The sequence below is a fragment of the Zalophus californianus genome, chromosome 11, assembly GCF_009762305.2.
Source record: "Zalophus californianus isolate mZalCal1 chromosome 11, mZalCal1.pri.v2, whole genome shotgun sequence".
Classification (NCBI taxonomy): domain Eukaryota; kingdom Metazoa; phylum Chordata; class Mammalia; order Carnivora; family Otariidae; genus Zalophus; species Zalophus californianus.
Window position 1 is genome coordinate 96,325,580 of NC_045605.1, and position 15,942 is coordinate 96,341,521.

Consider the following 15,942-nt stretch of genomic DNA (forward strand, 5'->3'; position numbering starts at 1 on the left):
CAGCTGCACCCATTTTTTTACAACACTATAGCAGCAGTGTTGACTAGTTGCTACAGAGACTGTATGGCTTACAGAGTCTAAAATATTTACTTTCTGGTCATTTACAGAAAAAGTTTGCCAGCTCATAGGGTAGACACTTAGTGGCGTCTACCACAAGTACCAGCAAAGGAAAGACATAATATTTTTTCTGGAAAGAATATATTATTTTCAAAAGAACATTCCAATCTTCATAAGAAAAATGAGATATGGAAAGAATCCAAATGTCCATCGAAAGATGAATGGATAACGAAAATGTGGTTGCATATACAATGGAATATTACTCAGCCATCAAAAGAATGAAATTTTGGGGCACCTGGGTGGCTCAGTCATTAAGCGTCTGCCTTCAGCTCAGGTCATGATCCCGGCTCCTTGCTCCACGGGAAGCCTGCTTCTCCCTCTCCCACACCCCCTGCTTGTGTTCCCTCTCTTGCTGTGTCTCTGTCAAATAAATAAATAAAATCTTAAAAAAAAAAAGAAAGAAATGTTGCCATTTGCAATGATGTGAATAGAACTAAACAGTATTATGCTAAGCAAAATAAATCAGTCAGAAAAGACAATTAGTATATGATTTCACTCCAATATGGAATTTAAGAAACAAAACAGATGAACATAGGGGAAGGGAAGGAAAAATAAAATAAGATAAAAACAGAAAGGGAGGCAAACCATAAGAGACTCTTAACTACAGGGAACAAACTGAGGGTTGCTGGAGGGGAGGTGGGGGGGTGTTGGGGGGATGGGGTAATTGGGTGATGGGCATAAAGGAAGGCACGTGATGTAATGAGTGCTGGGTGTTATATGCAACTGATGAATCACCAAATTCTACCCCTGAAACTAATAATACACTGTATGTTAACTAAATTGAACTTAAATTTAAAAATTTTTTAAAAAGAAAAATCAGAACACTTTTTGCTCTGCTTACATTTATGTTACAGTTTAGTATTAATTTTTAATTTTGAATTACATATAGGATAAATGAGGAGCCTCATAAACTTTCAGGGCTTAGGGACAATAAAGGTCTTAAATTGGCCTTGATTTTTCAAGCACTTCTTCTGGTGGTCTGACTTCCATTCATTCCACAAATAGGTACTGAGCATCTACTATGGCAGGTGTGTGCCAGGTGCTGGATAAGTACAAGATGGATGAATAGATGGCTGAATAAATGGATGGATGGATGGATAGATAGGTAGGTAGATATAGACAGGTAGGTAGGTAGGTAGATAGATAAACTGAGATAGAGCAAGAAAGAGAGTCGGAGGTCATTGTAATTATGTCATGCCTTCTCAATTTTGCCTAGAGAATAAGTACATAAAAAGAAGGGAATATAGACTACAGTGGGTATGTGGCTAAAGGCAAATCTGCTGTATCAGAGATCCCTTTATAACTGCACAGGTACATAAAGAACATAAGTTGATCTCCTTCTCATTTAACAGTTTCAATGTAGGCAGTCCACATTGGCAAGTGTCTCTGCTCCACACAATCAGGGACCCTGGCTCTTTTCATCATATTGCTCACAGAGCCCCTAAGACATTCACTTTGCCTGCATGGTCACAGCTAGGCTATAGGCACCTTTGGGTCCCAGGTTATGAGAAGAGGAGACAAGAGCATGGAAGGCACACACCTGAAGTCGTAGGGCCCAGACCTGGAAAGTAGCATCTATCACCTCTTTTTACCGTCCATTAAGTCACATGGTTCACCTCCCCACAAGGAAGGCTGGGAAATGTAGTCTCTGGCTGGGCAACCACATGACCAGCTACCATCCAATTATCTTAGACAAATGAGAGAATGAATTTTGGTAGACAACTGGTAGTGTCTGCCACACAAAGTAGGCTCGTGAGTTCTTGTTGAACTCAGGGGTGAGGTAGTTGACATCTGTGTGTTCCCAGAAATTCTCAGGCCCTACTGGTACAGATCCACTGTCCCCTACACCTGGGAGATTAGTTCTGGTCACTCTGTCTGGTAAAGATTGCCTTCTGACTTCATTAGTGGCTCCTAGCCAAGGCAAGAATAGAACTCCACCCATAAGGGGCCCTCCTTCCTGGATTCTTACAGCATTACACCTGCCACATTGATGACCTTATGTTCTCCCTCACACCAAGTTCACACACTGGGTAATTACTCTTGACAAGACCTAAAACCTCACCCTTGTTGAACGGTTTAGACAATTAGGAATCCTTAAGAAAAATTCAAAAGCAAATCAACTGTGCAAAGTGCACACCTCCCGAGGCCCTAGACCCCTAAGAAACACACCCCTCCCCCCTTTCCCTCATGAGGAACAAAAAGGATTGTAATGTGGGAAACTTGCCCCACTGGCCTATTACAACCCTAAGCTAATGGTGGAATTTCAGGTAAAATGTAAGGAAGAGGAGAGATTAGATACAGGGATACATTTTGGTCACCTGGCCTGCAGAAAGCCCAGGCTATGCCCCACATACCCAGCATGGACTGTCCCTGGTCTCTCTCAGGGAAGAGCATCTGACCTATATACAGTATGCATTTCTTCCCTAGGGCCTCAAAGTGGTAGCACATTCATCAGATAAATTAATTGTTAATGTGCCAAGGAGAAGGGCCCTTCCAGGAAACCAGAGCCTCTTGCAAACCAGTTTGCCCTGTTTGTCATTAAATGATTTGTCATAGTGAGACATCAGGACTAAGAGAGAAGAGCAGAGAGGACTTGATTGCTCTTAACACACTGAAACCCACAGCCTTCAAAGTTTAGCCCTGGGATGAGACCCTCCAAGTAGAATTCTGATGACCAGTGCAGTCCTTTTCAGTCCTTTGGTCCCCAAAAGGGTAATCTGATCCCAAAGATGGTAAGATGACCAGATGGCAATCTCCACCAGGAGACCAGCCCATAACTAGGAAGCAGGAAGTCCCATCTCTGGAGGAAGGGGGAGCAGCGGGGGACCCAGAGAGCAAGGCCAGAGGCCAAATGATGGAAGAGAATAGGCCTGGGGCAAAGCTCACTCTGGGGCGTTTGCACCTGCCTTGGAGCTGCTGGAAGGTGCTTATTTCCCTGGAATGCTTCCGGTTCTGCATAGCCCACCAAGGGCTGTGTTAAATTGGGCCCAGAGTTTATGCAGTTAGCATGTGAGACTTTAAATGTACTCCACGGCTTTTACCCTCTTATGGAAAGTTTCAGATGTATACAAAAGTAAAATGACTCTTAGAAAATTATCAACACTGGGCCTATCTTGTTTTACCTACCCATCCATCTCTTTTTTTTTTCCTCTTTAGTATTCTGAGTATTTTAAAGCGAATCTAACACATCTCACATGTAAATTAAATGGTACTAATTAAATGGTATTTGAAATACTACAAACAGATGGTAGTCCCTACTTTCAACCATACCAGCCAGAGTAATGAGCAAGGAAGTTGGGGCCCCCTGTTATAGTCCTGCTGGCCCCCTCCTTTTTACAAAGAGAACTCAGAAGTGAGCCGCCCAATGTTGGTGCCAGAACAAGAACCAGGGAGAAGTGGGCCCTCCAGGCTGCCTGGTGAGTGATGGACCCCAGCTGGTGCCAGACTTCCCAGGCCCGGTTCCTGGAACAGGGCAGAGAACCTCCGGCTTACCACCGGCAGGAAGCGGTCCCTGCCGCACTTCTGGATGCGCAGGCGGGGCTCGGGGCACGCGGCGGGCCAGGGATGAAGCCGGGTCCCGGGACGTGAAAGCGGCGGTAATTCGAGTAGAGTATCCCGAGCGGGCCGGGCCAGGGTACTGGGCTTCGGATGGCCTTGGAAACAGGAGGAGACTTGCTCCCACGACTGGAAGGACAACCCAGGGCCGAGGTCAGGCTGGGCCCCGGGTCGTCCCGCCGCCGCCTCCGGGCGCCACATGGGGAGCAGGCGGGCGAAGTTGGCTTGGCGCCCACGCCCGGGGCTGGGAGCAGGAAGTCGTCTCCCGCGGGCGCGGCCCTAGGCGCGGTGCTGCAGGTGCGGCCCGGCAGGTGCGGCGCGGCAGGTGCAGCGCTCGGCAGAGCGGGCGGGAGGCCAGTGCGTTAGAGGAGGTGAGCGCGGGGTCGCCATCGAGGCCCGGGAACGCCAGCCCTGGGGCCAGAGCTAGCGGCTGGGCCCGGCTTGGGGAAGGGGTTTCTTAGAAGGGGGAGGGAGCCGGGGGGGTGTGTTGCCTTGAGGCTCGCACATGGCTGTTTTCAAACGGGGCGGGGAGAGAACGCGCAGAGCGATTGAAGTCCTGAAGGGATGTTGTGGCCTCCGGCCTCAAGGAGCGCCCCGGGGGGAAGGGGGGGTGGCTCAGGCTTGGAAGAGGGATGGAGGAAGTGAAAGTGGGGGAAAGGAAGGGAATGCGACAAGGGAGAGTGAGCTGGGGCTAGTATAGGGATGGGGGACTGGTAAGGGTTCTCGCCCAGGGACTCTAGGCGCTGCCGAGGCTATGGGGGTGAGGTCGGGCCCGGGATGGGGGAAGGGGGCGGTGGACCTGCTGGTGAGCGGAGTCGGGGAGCGGGGGGGTAGTTAGCTTCTGGTGGAGACGGAGCTGGGGTTGGGGAGGGCTTTCAGGAAGGGGGCCGAGGCTCAAGCACCTATAGGAACGTTCCGCAGAGGCCGATCGCCCCCCCACCCCATCCCCGAGCGGGGAGTGCACAGGAGCCGAGAGGCGGTTGGGGGGTCCGGACGCGAGCCTGACTCTGAAGGCTGTTTCTCGCCGGCTGTGGCTTTAAGGCTGACGCCGGGCGCGCGGGCCCTTTAAGGAGGGGTCGGGGGCGTGTCAGGAAATGAGTCCTGGGCCCGCCTCGCGGGGAAAGCGCTGCCTCGGATGTCCGGAGGCTCCGGGGCTGAACGCGAGCTGGGGCTCCGGAGGGCAGCGCGTTGCGGGCTAGGGCCGGCCCGGCCTCCTCCTGCGTCCTTCGGACCCCGCCCTGAGCACCTCTGACCTTCCCTGCACCCCTCTTTACAAACGCCCCCGCACGCCTTCCCTCCATTCAGCTTCCTGCATGCCTCCCCTTTTTCCCTGCAGCCGCCCAGGCCTCCCTCTCTCTTCCCCACGCTGTCCTCCGCCCTGCTCCAGCACCTTCGCCCTGCCTTCCTCCCCCTCCCTCTTCTTCCTTCCCTCTCCCCTCTCTTCTTCCAGAGACCCCTCCCAGGCGCCAGCCCCTTCTCCCCTGACAGGTCTTCTGTCTAACCTTAGCCTCTTCCTCACCCCTCCCCGTGTCTTGTCTCATGAGCCCCCTCAGAGTGGGAGCAGGTTGTAGGGCTCCCCCCAAAACAGAACCTCTTGGTGGGGAAGCCTCTAGGCCACCCCCCATGTGACAGTTGAGAGCTGCGGCTTGCAGAAAGCAGACGGGAGTGTACTGCCCTGTACTCGAGTTCTGGCTGTAAAGTGACCCAGTTCCTCTGCTGCCATGAACAGGGCCCCTCTGAAGCGGTCCCGGATCCTGCACATGGCACTGATGGGGGCCTCCGACCCCTCAGGAGAGGCAGAGGCCAACAAGGAGAAGCCCTTCCTGCTGCGGGCTCTGCAGATCACACTGGTGGTGTCACTCTACTGGGCCACCTCCATCTCCATGGTGTTCCTTAACAAGTACCTGCTGGACAGCCCCTCCCTACAGCTGGACACCCCCATCTTCGTCACCTTCTACCAGTGCCTGGTGACCACCCTGCTGTGCAAGAGCCTCAGCACCCTGGCGGCCCTCTGCCCTGGCACCATGGACTTTCCCTCCCTGCGCCTGGACCTTAGGGTGGCCCGCAGTGTCCTGCCCCTGTCCGTGGTCTTCATCGGCATGATCACCTTCAACAACCTCTGCCTCAAGTATGTCGGGGTGGCCTTCTACAACGTAGGCCGCTCACTCACCACCGTCTTCAATGTGCTGCTTTCCTACTTGCTGCTCAAGCAAACCACCTCCTTCTATGCCTTGCTCACCTGCGGCATCATCATCGGTGAGTGGCCAGCCAGGGCCATGGGGAGTGGGGAGGCATGGGGGGGGGCAAAACCCCAAAGAGCAACCCTGCCAAGCATCTTTGGACTTTATCTCTCCCGGTTCCCTTGCCCAAAGTCATGTGAGGAAGAGCCTGGGGCCCAGAGAGCATAAGCTTCCTGAGGTCGCCAGCAAGTTAGGGGCCCAGCCAGGGCCCCTCATAACAAGATGGGATTATAATCTACATCTCACAGAGGGGCAAAAAACCAAGGTAGAGAGAAGTCCAGTAATTTGTGGACGATCACACAGATAATAAACGGCAGAGTTGGGATCTGATCTCAAGCAGTCTGGCTCCATATGCTTAACCACTGTATTGCTTCTCAAGAGTTCAAGTGCCCTGACTCCCCATCGAGCACTATTTCCAAAGGAGACTACATCTTCTATTTTTTTTAAAGATTTTATTTATTTATTTGACAGAGAGAGACAGTGAGAGCAGGAACACAAGCAGGGGGGTGGGAGAGGGAGAAGCAGGCTTCCCGCTGAGCAGGGACCCCGATGTGGGACTCGATCCCAGGACACTGGGATCATGACCTGAGCCGAGGGCAGACGCTTAATGACTGAGCCACCCAGGCGCCCAGGAGACTACATCTTCTAATAAATATACCATCACCCTCTGACTTTGCAGGCTCGTAGTAATGGCTAAGAGAGTAGAGAGGAATAAGCTTTGAGAAGTTTTAGCTGTCTTTCCCCACTTGACCCTTAGAAAGGAAGAATTATCTATGGGGACTTTGTGCAGATCATTCACACATAGCATCTCCTTTGTTCCCCAGAGGTTCCCTGAATGGTAGCATCACCCTCATCAACTCCCGACAAACAAGGAAACTGAAGCTCAGAGAGGTTAAGTTACTTACCCAGAGCCACACAGCTAGGAAGTAGCCAGGCAGGGGCACAAACCCAGATTGGCCAGCTTCCCAGGCCTATGCTTTTAACCCCTCTGCTTTGTTCTTGTGCACTAGAGATTGTGTGTGCACTAGCTGACCACATGTGTCTATTTCAATTTAAGTTCATTTAAATGTGGTGACATTTTTAAAATTCAGTTCTTCAGTTGCAGGTGTTATAACCTGATTCTGTAGCCACATTTCAAGCGCTCGGTAGCCACATGTGGCCAGTAGCTACTGCATTGGGCAGAGCAGATGATAGAACATTTCCATCATCACAGAATGGTTTTTTGCAGCATTCTGGGTAAGGGAGCACCCACTTCCCTCAGAATCCTCCCAGCGCTCTGCCATTCAGGAATGTGGTCTTTCTTCGAACGTGTTTTTCCTGGGGCCATAAAGTTCATGTTGATTGACCTACATACTCTTTGCTGGTGTCTCAGAGTCCGGCTGAGGCACACTGGTGCCACCTGTCCTAGAAAATGTCACCATCATCGAGCAACTGCTGGATCTCAGACTCCTCAGTCCAGCCCCAAGATGGGAGAGGGGAGAAGGCTGAGGTTAGAACAGAAGGAGCTGTTGAGACCCCTGGCAGATTTTCAGAGCCCCCCGCCACCCCGTCCCTCCAGAGCCGATGCAGAGTCCCAGGCCTCACTTAGCCAAATGCCCCAGGAATCTCCATTTGAGCCCTGCAGACTGGCAGGAGGTGGGGGGGGAGGGGAAGAACGGGGAACCTGGGGTGTGGTGGGGGACAGTTTGCATACAGAAAGGTGAAGTCACTAGGGAAACTAGGCCCAGATCCTAAAAGTAATCAAAGTAGCTGATGGCTCCTGAGAAAGGGCATTCGCTGGCCATACTGATGGGGCCAGGCCGGGGCGGCTGGTGCTCCCTGCTGGCCCCAGGCCCGGCCCCCTCTCGGTTGGGCTTCCCCTTAAGATGGGTCTCCAGTGACTATTCCTGGGCCCGTGCAGCTTTCATAGTACCTTTCAGAGCTCCTTCTGGGTGCGAGCCCCTCTAGGATGCAGAACCTCGTGGTGGGTGCCCCTTTTGGACTTGGAAAGTAATTAGCAGGAGGACGGAGGGTGCTCTGGCCAACCCTCCACACCCCCAGAGCAGGTGTACAGGCAGCTGTTTGCCAAGGCTCTGCCAAGAAAGAGAATACCGTGCCTGAGTGTATGTAGCAGATGCTTTATCTCCTTCAACCCTCAAAGCCACCTTCCGAACAACCTCCATTCCCGTGGTCGCTCAGTCAGTCAACAAACACTAACTGCCGGCCAGGCACATGACAGAGACCATGCCAAACTTTGGGGATACGAATTTGGCAAAGGTGGACGGGGCGCCTGTGCTCCCGAAGGGCGTGGTGGTGGTGCCTGGCAGTGAGTTCTGCTGCGGGGGTGAGGCTGTGATGGGGGTGTAGAAGAGAACCTGGTGGGGGTGGAGAGGAAGACGGGGTTGGGAACGGGGTAATCCAAGCAGGCGTTCTGGAGGAAGTACTAGATGGGTATAAGGAAGAGGTGAGGAGAGAATGTTCTAGACAGAGAAAAGTACCTGTGCGTTTCTTCCTGTTTGGGCCAGAGCAGGACTCCCCAGACAGGAGGCTGCCCAAGTTAAATGGGTCTGGAAGATTTCCTGAGGGTAGTAGGCGAGGAAGGGCTTTAAGCCAGGGCAGGACTTGAGCAGATCTATCTGTACTTTAGGAAGATCATTCTGGTTGCAAGGTGGGAAGTAGTTTGGTTTGAGTGAGAGGGTCAAGAAAGTGACCCAGGTCTCTACAGATGAAGGAAATGGGAGCTCAGAAAAGTTTAGCCAACTTTCCTCAGGCCACCCAGCCTCTCAATGGCAGAACCCGATGAGAGCCCAAATCTCTCTGACACCAAGATTCGGGCCCTGCCTCCTCAGAAGGTGGGGTCTCGCTAAAGAGATGGTGTAGTCGTCCCCAAGGGCAGGTGCCTAACAGCCTAAGGCAGGCAAGGGGTCCTGCAGGGAATCCTAGGCAGGATGAGGCCTGGGGGAGGTCTGGGGACTGGGGGTCTGGAGAGGCCAACTTTGATCTTGAAGCATGAGTAGAATCTCCCAGAAAGAAGGAGGAGGGTGTTTCTAGGGCAGGACATGAACAGGGACACTGAGTCCCAGCGTGAGAAGCAGGGAGACGAGAGAGACAACTTGGGACAATCGTGGGACAGAGACAGGACAGACACCCTTGCCTAAGGGTGCGGGAAGCCCAGTATGCCAGGCGGAAGAGTGTAGTCTTGATGGGGGGCAATGGGGAGCCATGGAGGCTCTGTGAGCAGGAGGTGACACAGACCAAGTGTCCAAAAGAGTGGACTGTCCCCAAAGACCTCAGGCCACAAGTGATTCTACCTCATTACAGGCTGCCATTCTACAGACAAGGAAGCCAAGGCTCTGAGACCTTAAGTCACTTGCCCAAAGTCACCTTAGCCACGAAGCACTCAGCCCTTTGGAGCTCATTTCCAGCATAACTTTCCAGATGCCTCAGGCCAGCACAGTCGCAGATTATGGGTTCTCAGAGCACACTGCACTGTTTTATGGCCCTTATTACAATTGTAATTAAATAATTGGGAAATGAATTGTTTTAATGTCTTCCTCCTCTGCTAGAATGTAAGCTCCGGAGAAAGCGTTTGTGTCTGGGGCCACCTCCCAGCCCTCGTACGGTGCTTTGCATGTACTGGAGCGTTTGGACACATCTGTGGCAGAGAGGCAGGGAGGGTTGGGAGGGTCAGGACTGCATTACGCTCTGTGAACTCTGGTGGCAAAACTCTGTCCTCCCTCCTCCCCGTCCTCCTCCCTCCTCCTCGTCCTCCTGCCTCCTGCAGGTGGCTTCTGGCTTGGCGTGGACCAGGAGGGGGCAGAGGGTACCCTGTCTTGGACGGGCACCCTCTTTGGCGTCCTGGCCAGCCTCTGTGTCTCGCTCAACGCCATCTACACCAAGAAGGTGCTCCCGGCAGTGGACGGCAGCGTCTGGCGCCTGACCTTCTACAACAACGTCAACGCCTGTGCTCTCTTCCTGCCCCTGCTCCTGCTGCTGGGGGAGCTGCAGGCCCTCCGGGGCTTTTCCCAGCTGGGCAGCGCCCACTTCTGGGGCATGATGACGCTGAGCGGCCTGTTCGGCTTTGCCATTGGCTACGTGACCGGTCTACAGATCAAGTTCACCAGCCCCCTGACCCATAACGTGTCCGGCACAGCCAAAGCCTGTGCCCAGACAGTGTTGGCAGTGCTCTACTACGAGGAGACCAAGAGCTTCCTCTGGTGGACAAGCAACATGATGGTGCTGGGGGGCTCCTCTGCCTATACCTGGGTCCGGGGCTGGGAGATGAAGAAGATTCAGGAGGAGCCCAGCCCCAAGGAGGATGAGAAGAGCAGCATGGGGGTGTGAGCTCCTCTGGGGACCTGGGGATGCCCCAGTCAGGGAGAACGCCTGGGGTGGGGCCAGAATAGCCGTGAAGACATCTCTCTGGACCCTGAGAAGGTGATCTGGAGGGGGTATTGTTTATAAACCTGATCACAATCTGGTGGTTAAAAAGGAACCAGTGTTGTCAAGGGATGTCAGAAAGTTGCCAAACCTATCTCAACCCCCTGTCCTGTTTCTGGGTTTTGTCCTCCTCTAGGGAGGAGGGACCCCATGGGAACAGCCAGTTAGGTTCTCTGGAAGAACACTCGCTTTCCGGGAGGCATCACCCTGTCCTGCTTCCAGGGCCTTCTACCTCCACATGACCTTTGGAGTTGGAGACAGGCCATGACCTTTAAGAGACAGCAGTAAGTCTTCACTTATACTCAGGGGAGATGGGGGTGCGACCCCAGCACAGGCCAACTAAAGGGATTTGGGAAACCTCACGTGTCTGGGTCCCAAGACAGGCAGTGAAGCTTTGATCCCACAAGTCAGCCTTCCTCTAGAGGAAAGTGTGGGCAGGGCTGAGGGAGGAAACAGACAAGTGTTCCCTCTTCTCTGCGTCCAGCCCAGCAGGCCCCATGGAAGGGCACAGAGGATCATTTGTCCTCAACCCTGGCCCTGGCACCCCGAGGGACTGCTGGAAACTGGCCTGGGAATCGGGTACCTCATGGGAAAGCACCCTTTTCCCACCATCTGCACCCTATGTTCCCAGCTTTTGAACACAGGGAAACCACACAGCTTGTAGAGGTTACGCAGGGTCATTAACACCCATCCCAATCCCTGACACTGGGAAGTGTCATTCCGCCCCTCCTGAGGAGCACCTGGCCCAGGTGAGACCTCCTGGAGGTGGAGCCAGGTAGCCTTCCCCACTCTGCCTTATCAGAGCTGCATCCCCCAGGGGGGCTGATGGAGCAAGGGTCCTGGCTCCGAGCCTCCCACCTCAGCGGTGCTGTGCCATCCCCAGAGCCTGATCCCTGTGCAGGTGTTGTAACCTGGCTCTGATGAAGGTGATAAACTAACACTTAACGTTTCTTCCCTGAGGTTCGGGCTGAGAGAAGCTTCTCCCCTCCCCCCTGCCCCGTGGTCTCGGACGGCCTTCACAACCCCTGTCGCTCCTGTCGGGAATTCTGTTCCATCTCCTTGGGGTAATGCCCTAATGTTTTTAGCCCCCACAGGAAAAGGTTGGGGAAGGGTGATCTTCTAATTCATGGTGGGTGGTTTCTAAGGAAGTGAGGAGGGCCTGATGCCCTGAATGGAGTGTGGATTTCATTAAAAAATGGGCGTAAGACATTGTGTAAACCCTGACCGTTGGGGTTCTTTTCTTTTCTGCAAAGCAAGTGCCTGACTTAGCTCAGAGGGCTGAGGCATCCATGTCAGAGATTGCCAGCCATAGGACGGGACAAGGAGCCAGGCCACCTCCCCCATCGGAGGTCCCTTGGTTTTTAAGATCTTGGTTGATTTCAATAACTGATCATTTGGGCTGCTCGTTTTGTTTTTGTTTTTGTTTTGTTTCCTCTCTTCCTAAGACTTTAAATTTCCACTCTTATGTTTTGAATTCACCAGTAAAGAGTGAGCCCGCAAAACCCTCAACCCCAATAAAAGCAGAACCCCAGGCCTGTGTGTGCTCTCTCATTCTCTCTCCCTCTCCCCCCCACACACATTCCCCCCCGCCAACATCACTGTGTGGCCCCAGGTGTGCTGTGTAGTTTCCAGATTCTGTAAGTAATAAACCTTTATTTTTTCAAAGTTTCCTGGTGGTTATTGCTGAAGGGTGTCTTGCAATCATAAGAACTGCAGGGGCCGGTCCCACCGCAACATTGCTTGTTGGCAGGCTGAGACCAGCACAAAACAATCAGTGTAGTTGGCAGGATTGCATGATTGCCCTTACAATTAACCAAGGGGAATGCCCTTGCTACCTGCGACCTGCTTACACCACCCGAGTCAGGTGGGTGACACTCTCTGGAAAAGGAACTCGGCTTGCTGGGGGTCTGTCACCTTGCCGTGGGCTTTCTCATACTGCCTCTGTGGCATGTGGCCTGAGGTAGCCCCACCCAAAAGTTTGAGGCTGCCATGATTATCCAATGATCTCCCCAGAGCAGCATGATCAAGGTCACATGGTCTAACGAGACAATTAGACCACTAATTACAAAGGCTTTAACTGACTATTAATGAGCATAAGGGTCTTATAGATTCAAGGCCAAGGAGAGCTAAGGAGGGTGGGTTGGATAGCAAGGCTATCGGCACTACCTAAAAAAAAAAAAATAACGCATCTATAAATGTCCTCAACATCTGGTTCCAATGCCTCCTAAGAGCCCTGAGGAGGTACACCAGCTCCTTGACAAATGCAGACCCTCGTGGGTGCTGGATGTCATTCTCGGTGTTATTCGGTGCCATGCATACCAACAAGCCAAGACTCTGCGATTGGGCTCCAGAGGCCTGGGGGCTTTTCCCAAAGACCCAGCATACATTGTGCTAGTGCAGGCAGATCCTAATCCTGGAGAGGTCTCTTGGGACACCCTGGAAAGGAAAGTGGCCATCTACGAAGAGGGTTCACTGTGACGTCATCCAAAATTGTCCAGTAACAACAAATAAGGTTAAGGTAATAGGATAAAAACAAGAAGCAGAGGGTGCCTAGGTGGCTCAGTCACAAGTGTCTGCCTTGAGCTCAGGTCATGATCTCAGGGTCCTGGCATCGAGCCCCGCATCGGGCTCCCTGCTCAGCAGAGAGTCTGCTTCTCCCTCTACCCCTCCCCCTGCTTGTGATCTCTCTCTCTCTCTCTCTCTCTCACGTGCTCTCTCTCAAATAAATAAATAAAATCTTAAAAAAAAAAAAACAGAAACAGAAACTGAGATCAAAAACTATACCCGAACTGAAATTCAAACCTTTCCTAAGGATTTTATGCACAAGGAGATAGGGGAAATAATCAGCTATTGTGGGTTTTCTTATTCATTTGCAATAGGCTCTGAATTGTTACAGCTGCCAAAAGGTGTCAACTGCCTAATATCTCTAAAAACCCCCAAATCCATACCTTTCTTAAAGATCCATCTTGGCTGTATGCTTGGAAGAGACCCCACAGATCTTGAGCCCCCTTGGCTTTCCCCTGAACTGGGCAGAACTAAAAGCTCACCTCTCAAGGCATCCCTGCCACTAAGGGGAAAGTTGGCAGGGTTATCGGGGCCTCCAGTGAGGAGGAAGAGGGAAATGGGAAGGCATAAGCCCCTAAAGCCACTCATATTTGTAGCAGGGCCCTCCTTCTCACTTGGACGGTGATTGCCTGGCACTGTGCTCCATCCTTCCAACACAGTGATCACTGCTAAGGTTCACAGCGAGTGGAAAACATCGAGATGAAGCCCATCTCCTGCTGCACGAAATTGACATGATCCAACGGGTTTATCATTTCCATGACCACAGTGACCCAAATGACCCCCTCTTCCATTTCCAACCCTGAAGAGGCCCCATTTAACCTTAAGTCCAGAGAAGTATTTTTGCAGGGTGCTCTCCTAATGACAAGGCAACAGTACTCCCTTTTAGTGGGACTGCGGTCACCACCCAAAGGTGCTAAATCTCCTAGAAGAAAACTTACCTTCTCTTTCTGTCCCTTGAATAGGTAAATCTTACCATGTTGGCATGGAAATACCCTAGGAGGTAATTAGAGGTTACTTCTCAAGGACAAATACAAATCTTAAATGTCCTCTCCACAAATATTAGTAAAAAGCTGTAGCCATCTGGGGCACCTGGGTGGCTCAGTCGGTTAAGCCTCCAGCTCTTGATTTCGGGTCAGGTCATGATCTCAGGGTGTGAGACTCAGCCCCGTGTCCGACTCCTCGCTGGGCATGGAGCCTGCTTCAGATTCTCTCTCTCCCTCTTCCTCTGCATCTCCCCCCATCAAAAAAAAAAAAAAAGCTTTAGCCATCTGAGCAGGTGAATGCATACTGCAACTGACAAACAAAATTTGGATCCAACTGCTCTTTTATAAATTTGCGAGTTCTGCATTATCGTACCGGTCTCAGGGCTAAAAGTTTAAAACAAAAGCTGTAAGGTCTCTGTTTTGTATCTGTCTGTATGTTTGCATGTGTCTGTATCTCACATTTACAACATACATGTGTATGTTGTAAGTAAATATATTTTGTCCTTTATTTGCCTCTTTCCCATTCTGAACTAAACAGTTTTACTTAAGGACAAATTTGCTTTCTTTTCCTTTAACAAAAATGTATCTCCCTACTTCATACCATTTCTTAGCCAAAAACACTTCCTTACTCTTCTTGCATAGTTTCCCTTATTATTTATACATAGGGCATTTCTACATTTCTACACAGGGCTCAGTCTCATGACCCTGAGATCATGACCTGACCCGAAATCAAGAGTCGGAGGCTTAACCGACTGAGCGACCCAGGTGCCCCAGATGGCTACAGCTTTTTACTAATATTTGTGGAGAGGACATTAAGCACCTTTGGGTGGTGACCGCAGTCCCAGGAAAAGGGAGTACTGTTGCCTTGTCATTAGGGGAGCGCAACATACATCCATGTGTATGTTGTAAATGTGAAATCTATTTCTACCTCTGTATGGTTTTACCAAAATTAACTTGTACAGAGCTCTATTCAATTGGCTAAAAAACAAGTGCATTTGTAAATTAAGGATTCTGAAAACTCTCAGAAATATAAGAGTAATTAACCCAACTGTTTTTCAAGTTTTTTTATTTAATTAGAACAGCTATGTCTTTAGAGTGATCAGCATTTGGGCTCCATGCTGGGCATGGAGACTACTTAAAAAAAAAAATACATTTAGAGTGATCAGCATTAAATACAATACTTTTATTCTAACTAGGTTTACTAAAGATCAAATACGTTCACGTTATCTCTGTTGCAAAATGTGTCAGCAAGAAAAGTTAGCTTAGGATGATATCTGACTTTGTCTAGTGTCTACTGAAGTTTTTGTGGGTAGTCTAAACATAATTGTTGGGAGAAAAAGATTTTCAGAGATGTAAGCAGGATATGAGTTTTTAGGTGAACTTTCCAGCAACAGTTATGTATTATGGTATGTTTACTTAAAAATAGTTTCCCAAATCTTTGGGAGCTCTCACCCTTAGGATTTTGCAAAGTTAAATTAAATGATAGGAACTCATTTAATGTCTAGATCATTTCCAAACAAGATAAAATACTGACATGTTAATTATTAATTCCTAAACAAGCCTAAGTTTGCCTGCTTTTGACCCTTCATTACAGAGGAACTGAAGGTACTGGTGTCTGTTAGTAAAGATGTCTTGTGCCACATTGAAAACTTGTGTCACGGGAAAATGTGGGTTTCTAGAAATTTTGAAATGTAGTAACAAAATTGCCAATCTAAAGAACGCTAGTGCAACAGTTCATAATTGCTTACTTCTTAGTTTTCACTGGAAATTAAGGCTCCTAAGGGTGAAGAATTCTAATTAATATTTGTAATTAAAGCTACAAGAAATAATAAGGGAAATTATGCAAGAAGAGTAGGAAGTGTTTTTGGCTAAGAAATGGTATGAAGTAGGGAGATACATTTTTGTTAAAGGAAAAGAAAGCAAATTTGTCCTCAAGTAAAACTGTTTAGTTCAGAATGGGAAAGAGGCAAATAAAGGACAAAATGATACAAAAAGTTGAGGAGAGAGAGGATCTTACCTTGTAGGGTCAAGTTGGCTAAAATTGAATGAATTTATTACAAGGG

At 50.4% G+C, this 15,942-nt stretch overlaps 1 protein-coding gene across 5 annotated transcripts; it reads left to right on the plus strand.

The window, feature by feature from the left end:
- Nucleotides 1–3,690: 3,690 nt before the first annotated feature.
- On the plus strand, nt 3,691–11,999 carry SLC35C1 (solute carrier family 35 member C1). Of its 5 annotated transcripts, none has more exons than XM_027578524.2 (3): nt 3,691–3,713; nt 5,402–5,928; nt 9,676–11,999. In XM_027578524.2, the coding sequence occupies exons 2-3, from the start codon at nt 5,433–5,435 to the stop codon at nt 10,233–10,235; spliced, it is 1,056 nt and encodes a 351-aa protein (XP_027434325.2). In that variant the 5' UTR covers nt 3,691–3,713; nt 5,402–5,432; the 3' UTR covers nt 10,236–11,999. The 5 variants fall into 5 exon arrangements, with proteins under 5 accessions (XP_027434325.2, XP_027434323.2, XP_027434322.2 ...); XM_027578522.2 differs by having other exon boundaries at nt 3,694–3,825; XM_027578521.2 differs by lacking the exon at nt 3,691–3,713 and adding an exon at nt 3,833–4,043.
- Nucleotides 12,000–15,942: the final 3,943 nt, after the last annotated feature.

Excerpts from the sequence above, each read along its gene's own strand:
- SLC35C1 (XM_027578520.2), top strand. The coding sequence starts at position 5,394 with ATGAACAGGGCCCCTCTGAAGCGGTCCCGGATCCTGCACATGGCACTG. Across the intron at positions 5,929-9,675 it reads CACCTGCGGCATCATCATCG|GTGGCTTCTGGCTTGGCGTG; the intron begins GTGAGTGGCCAG and ends TGCCTCCTGCAG.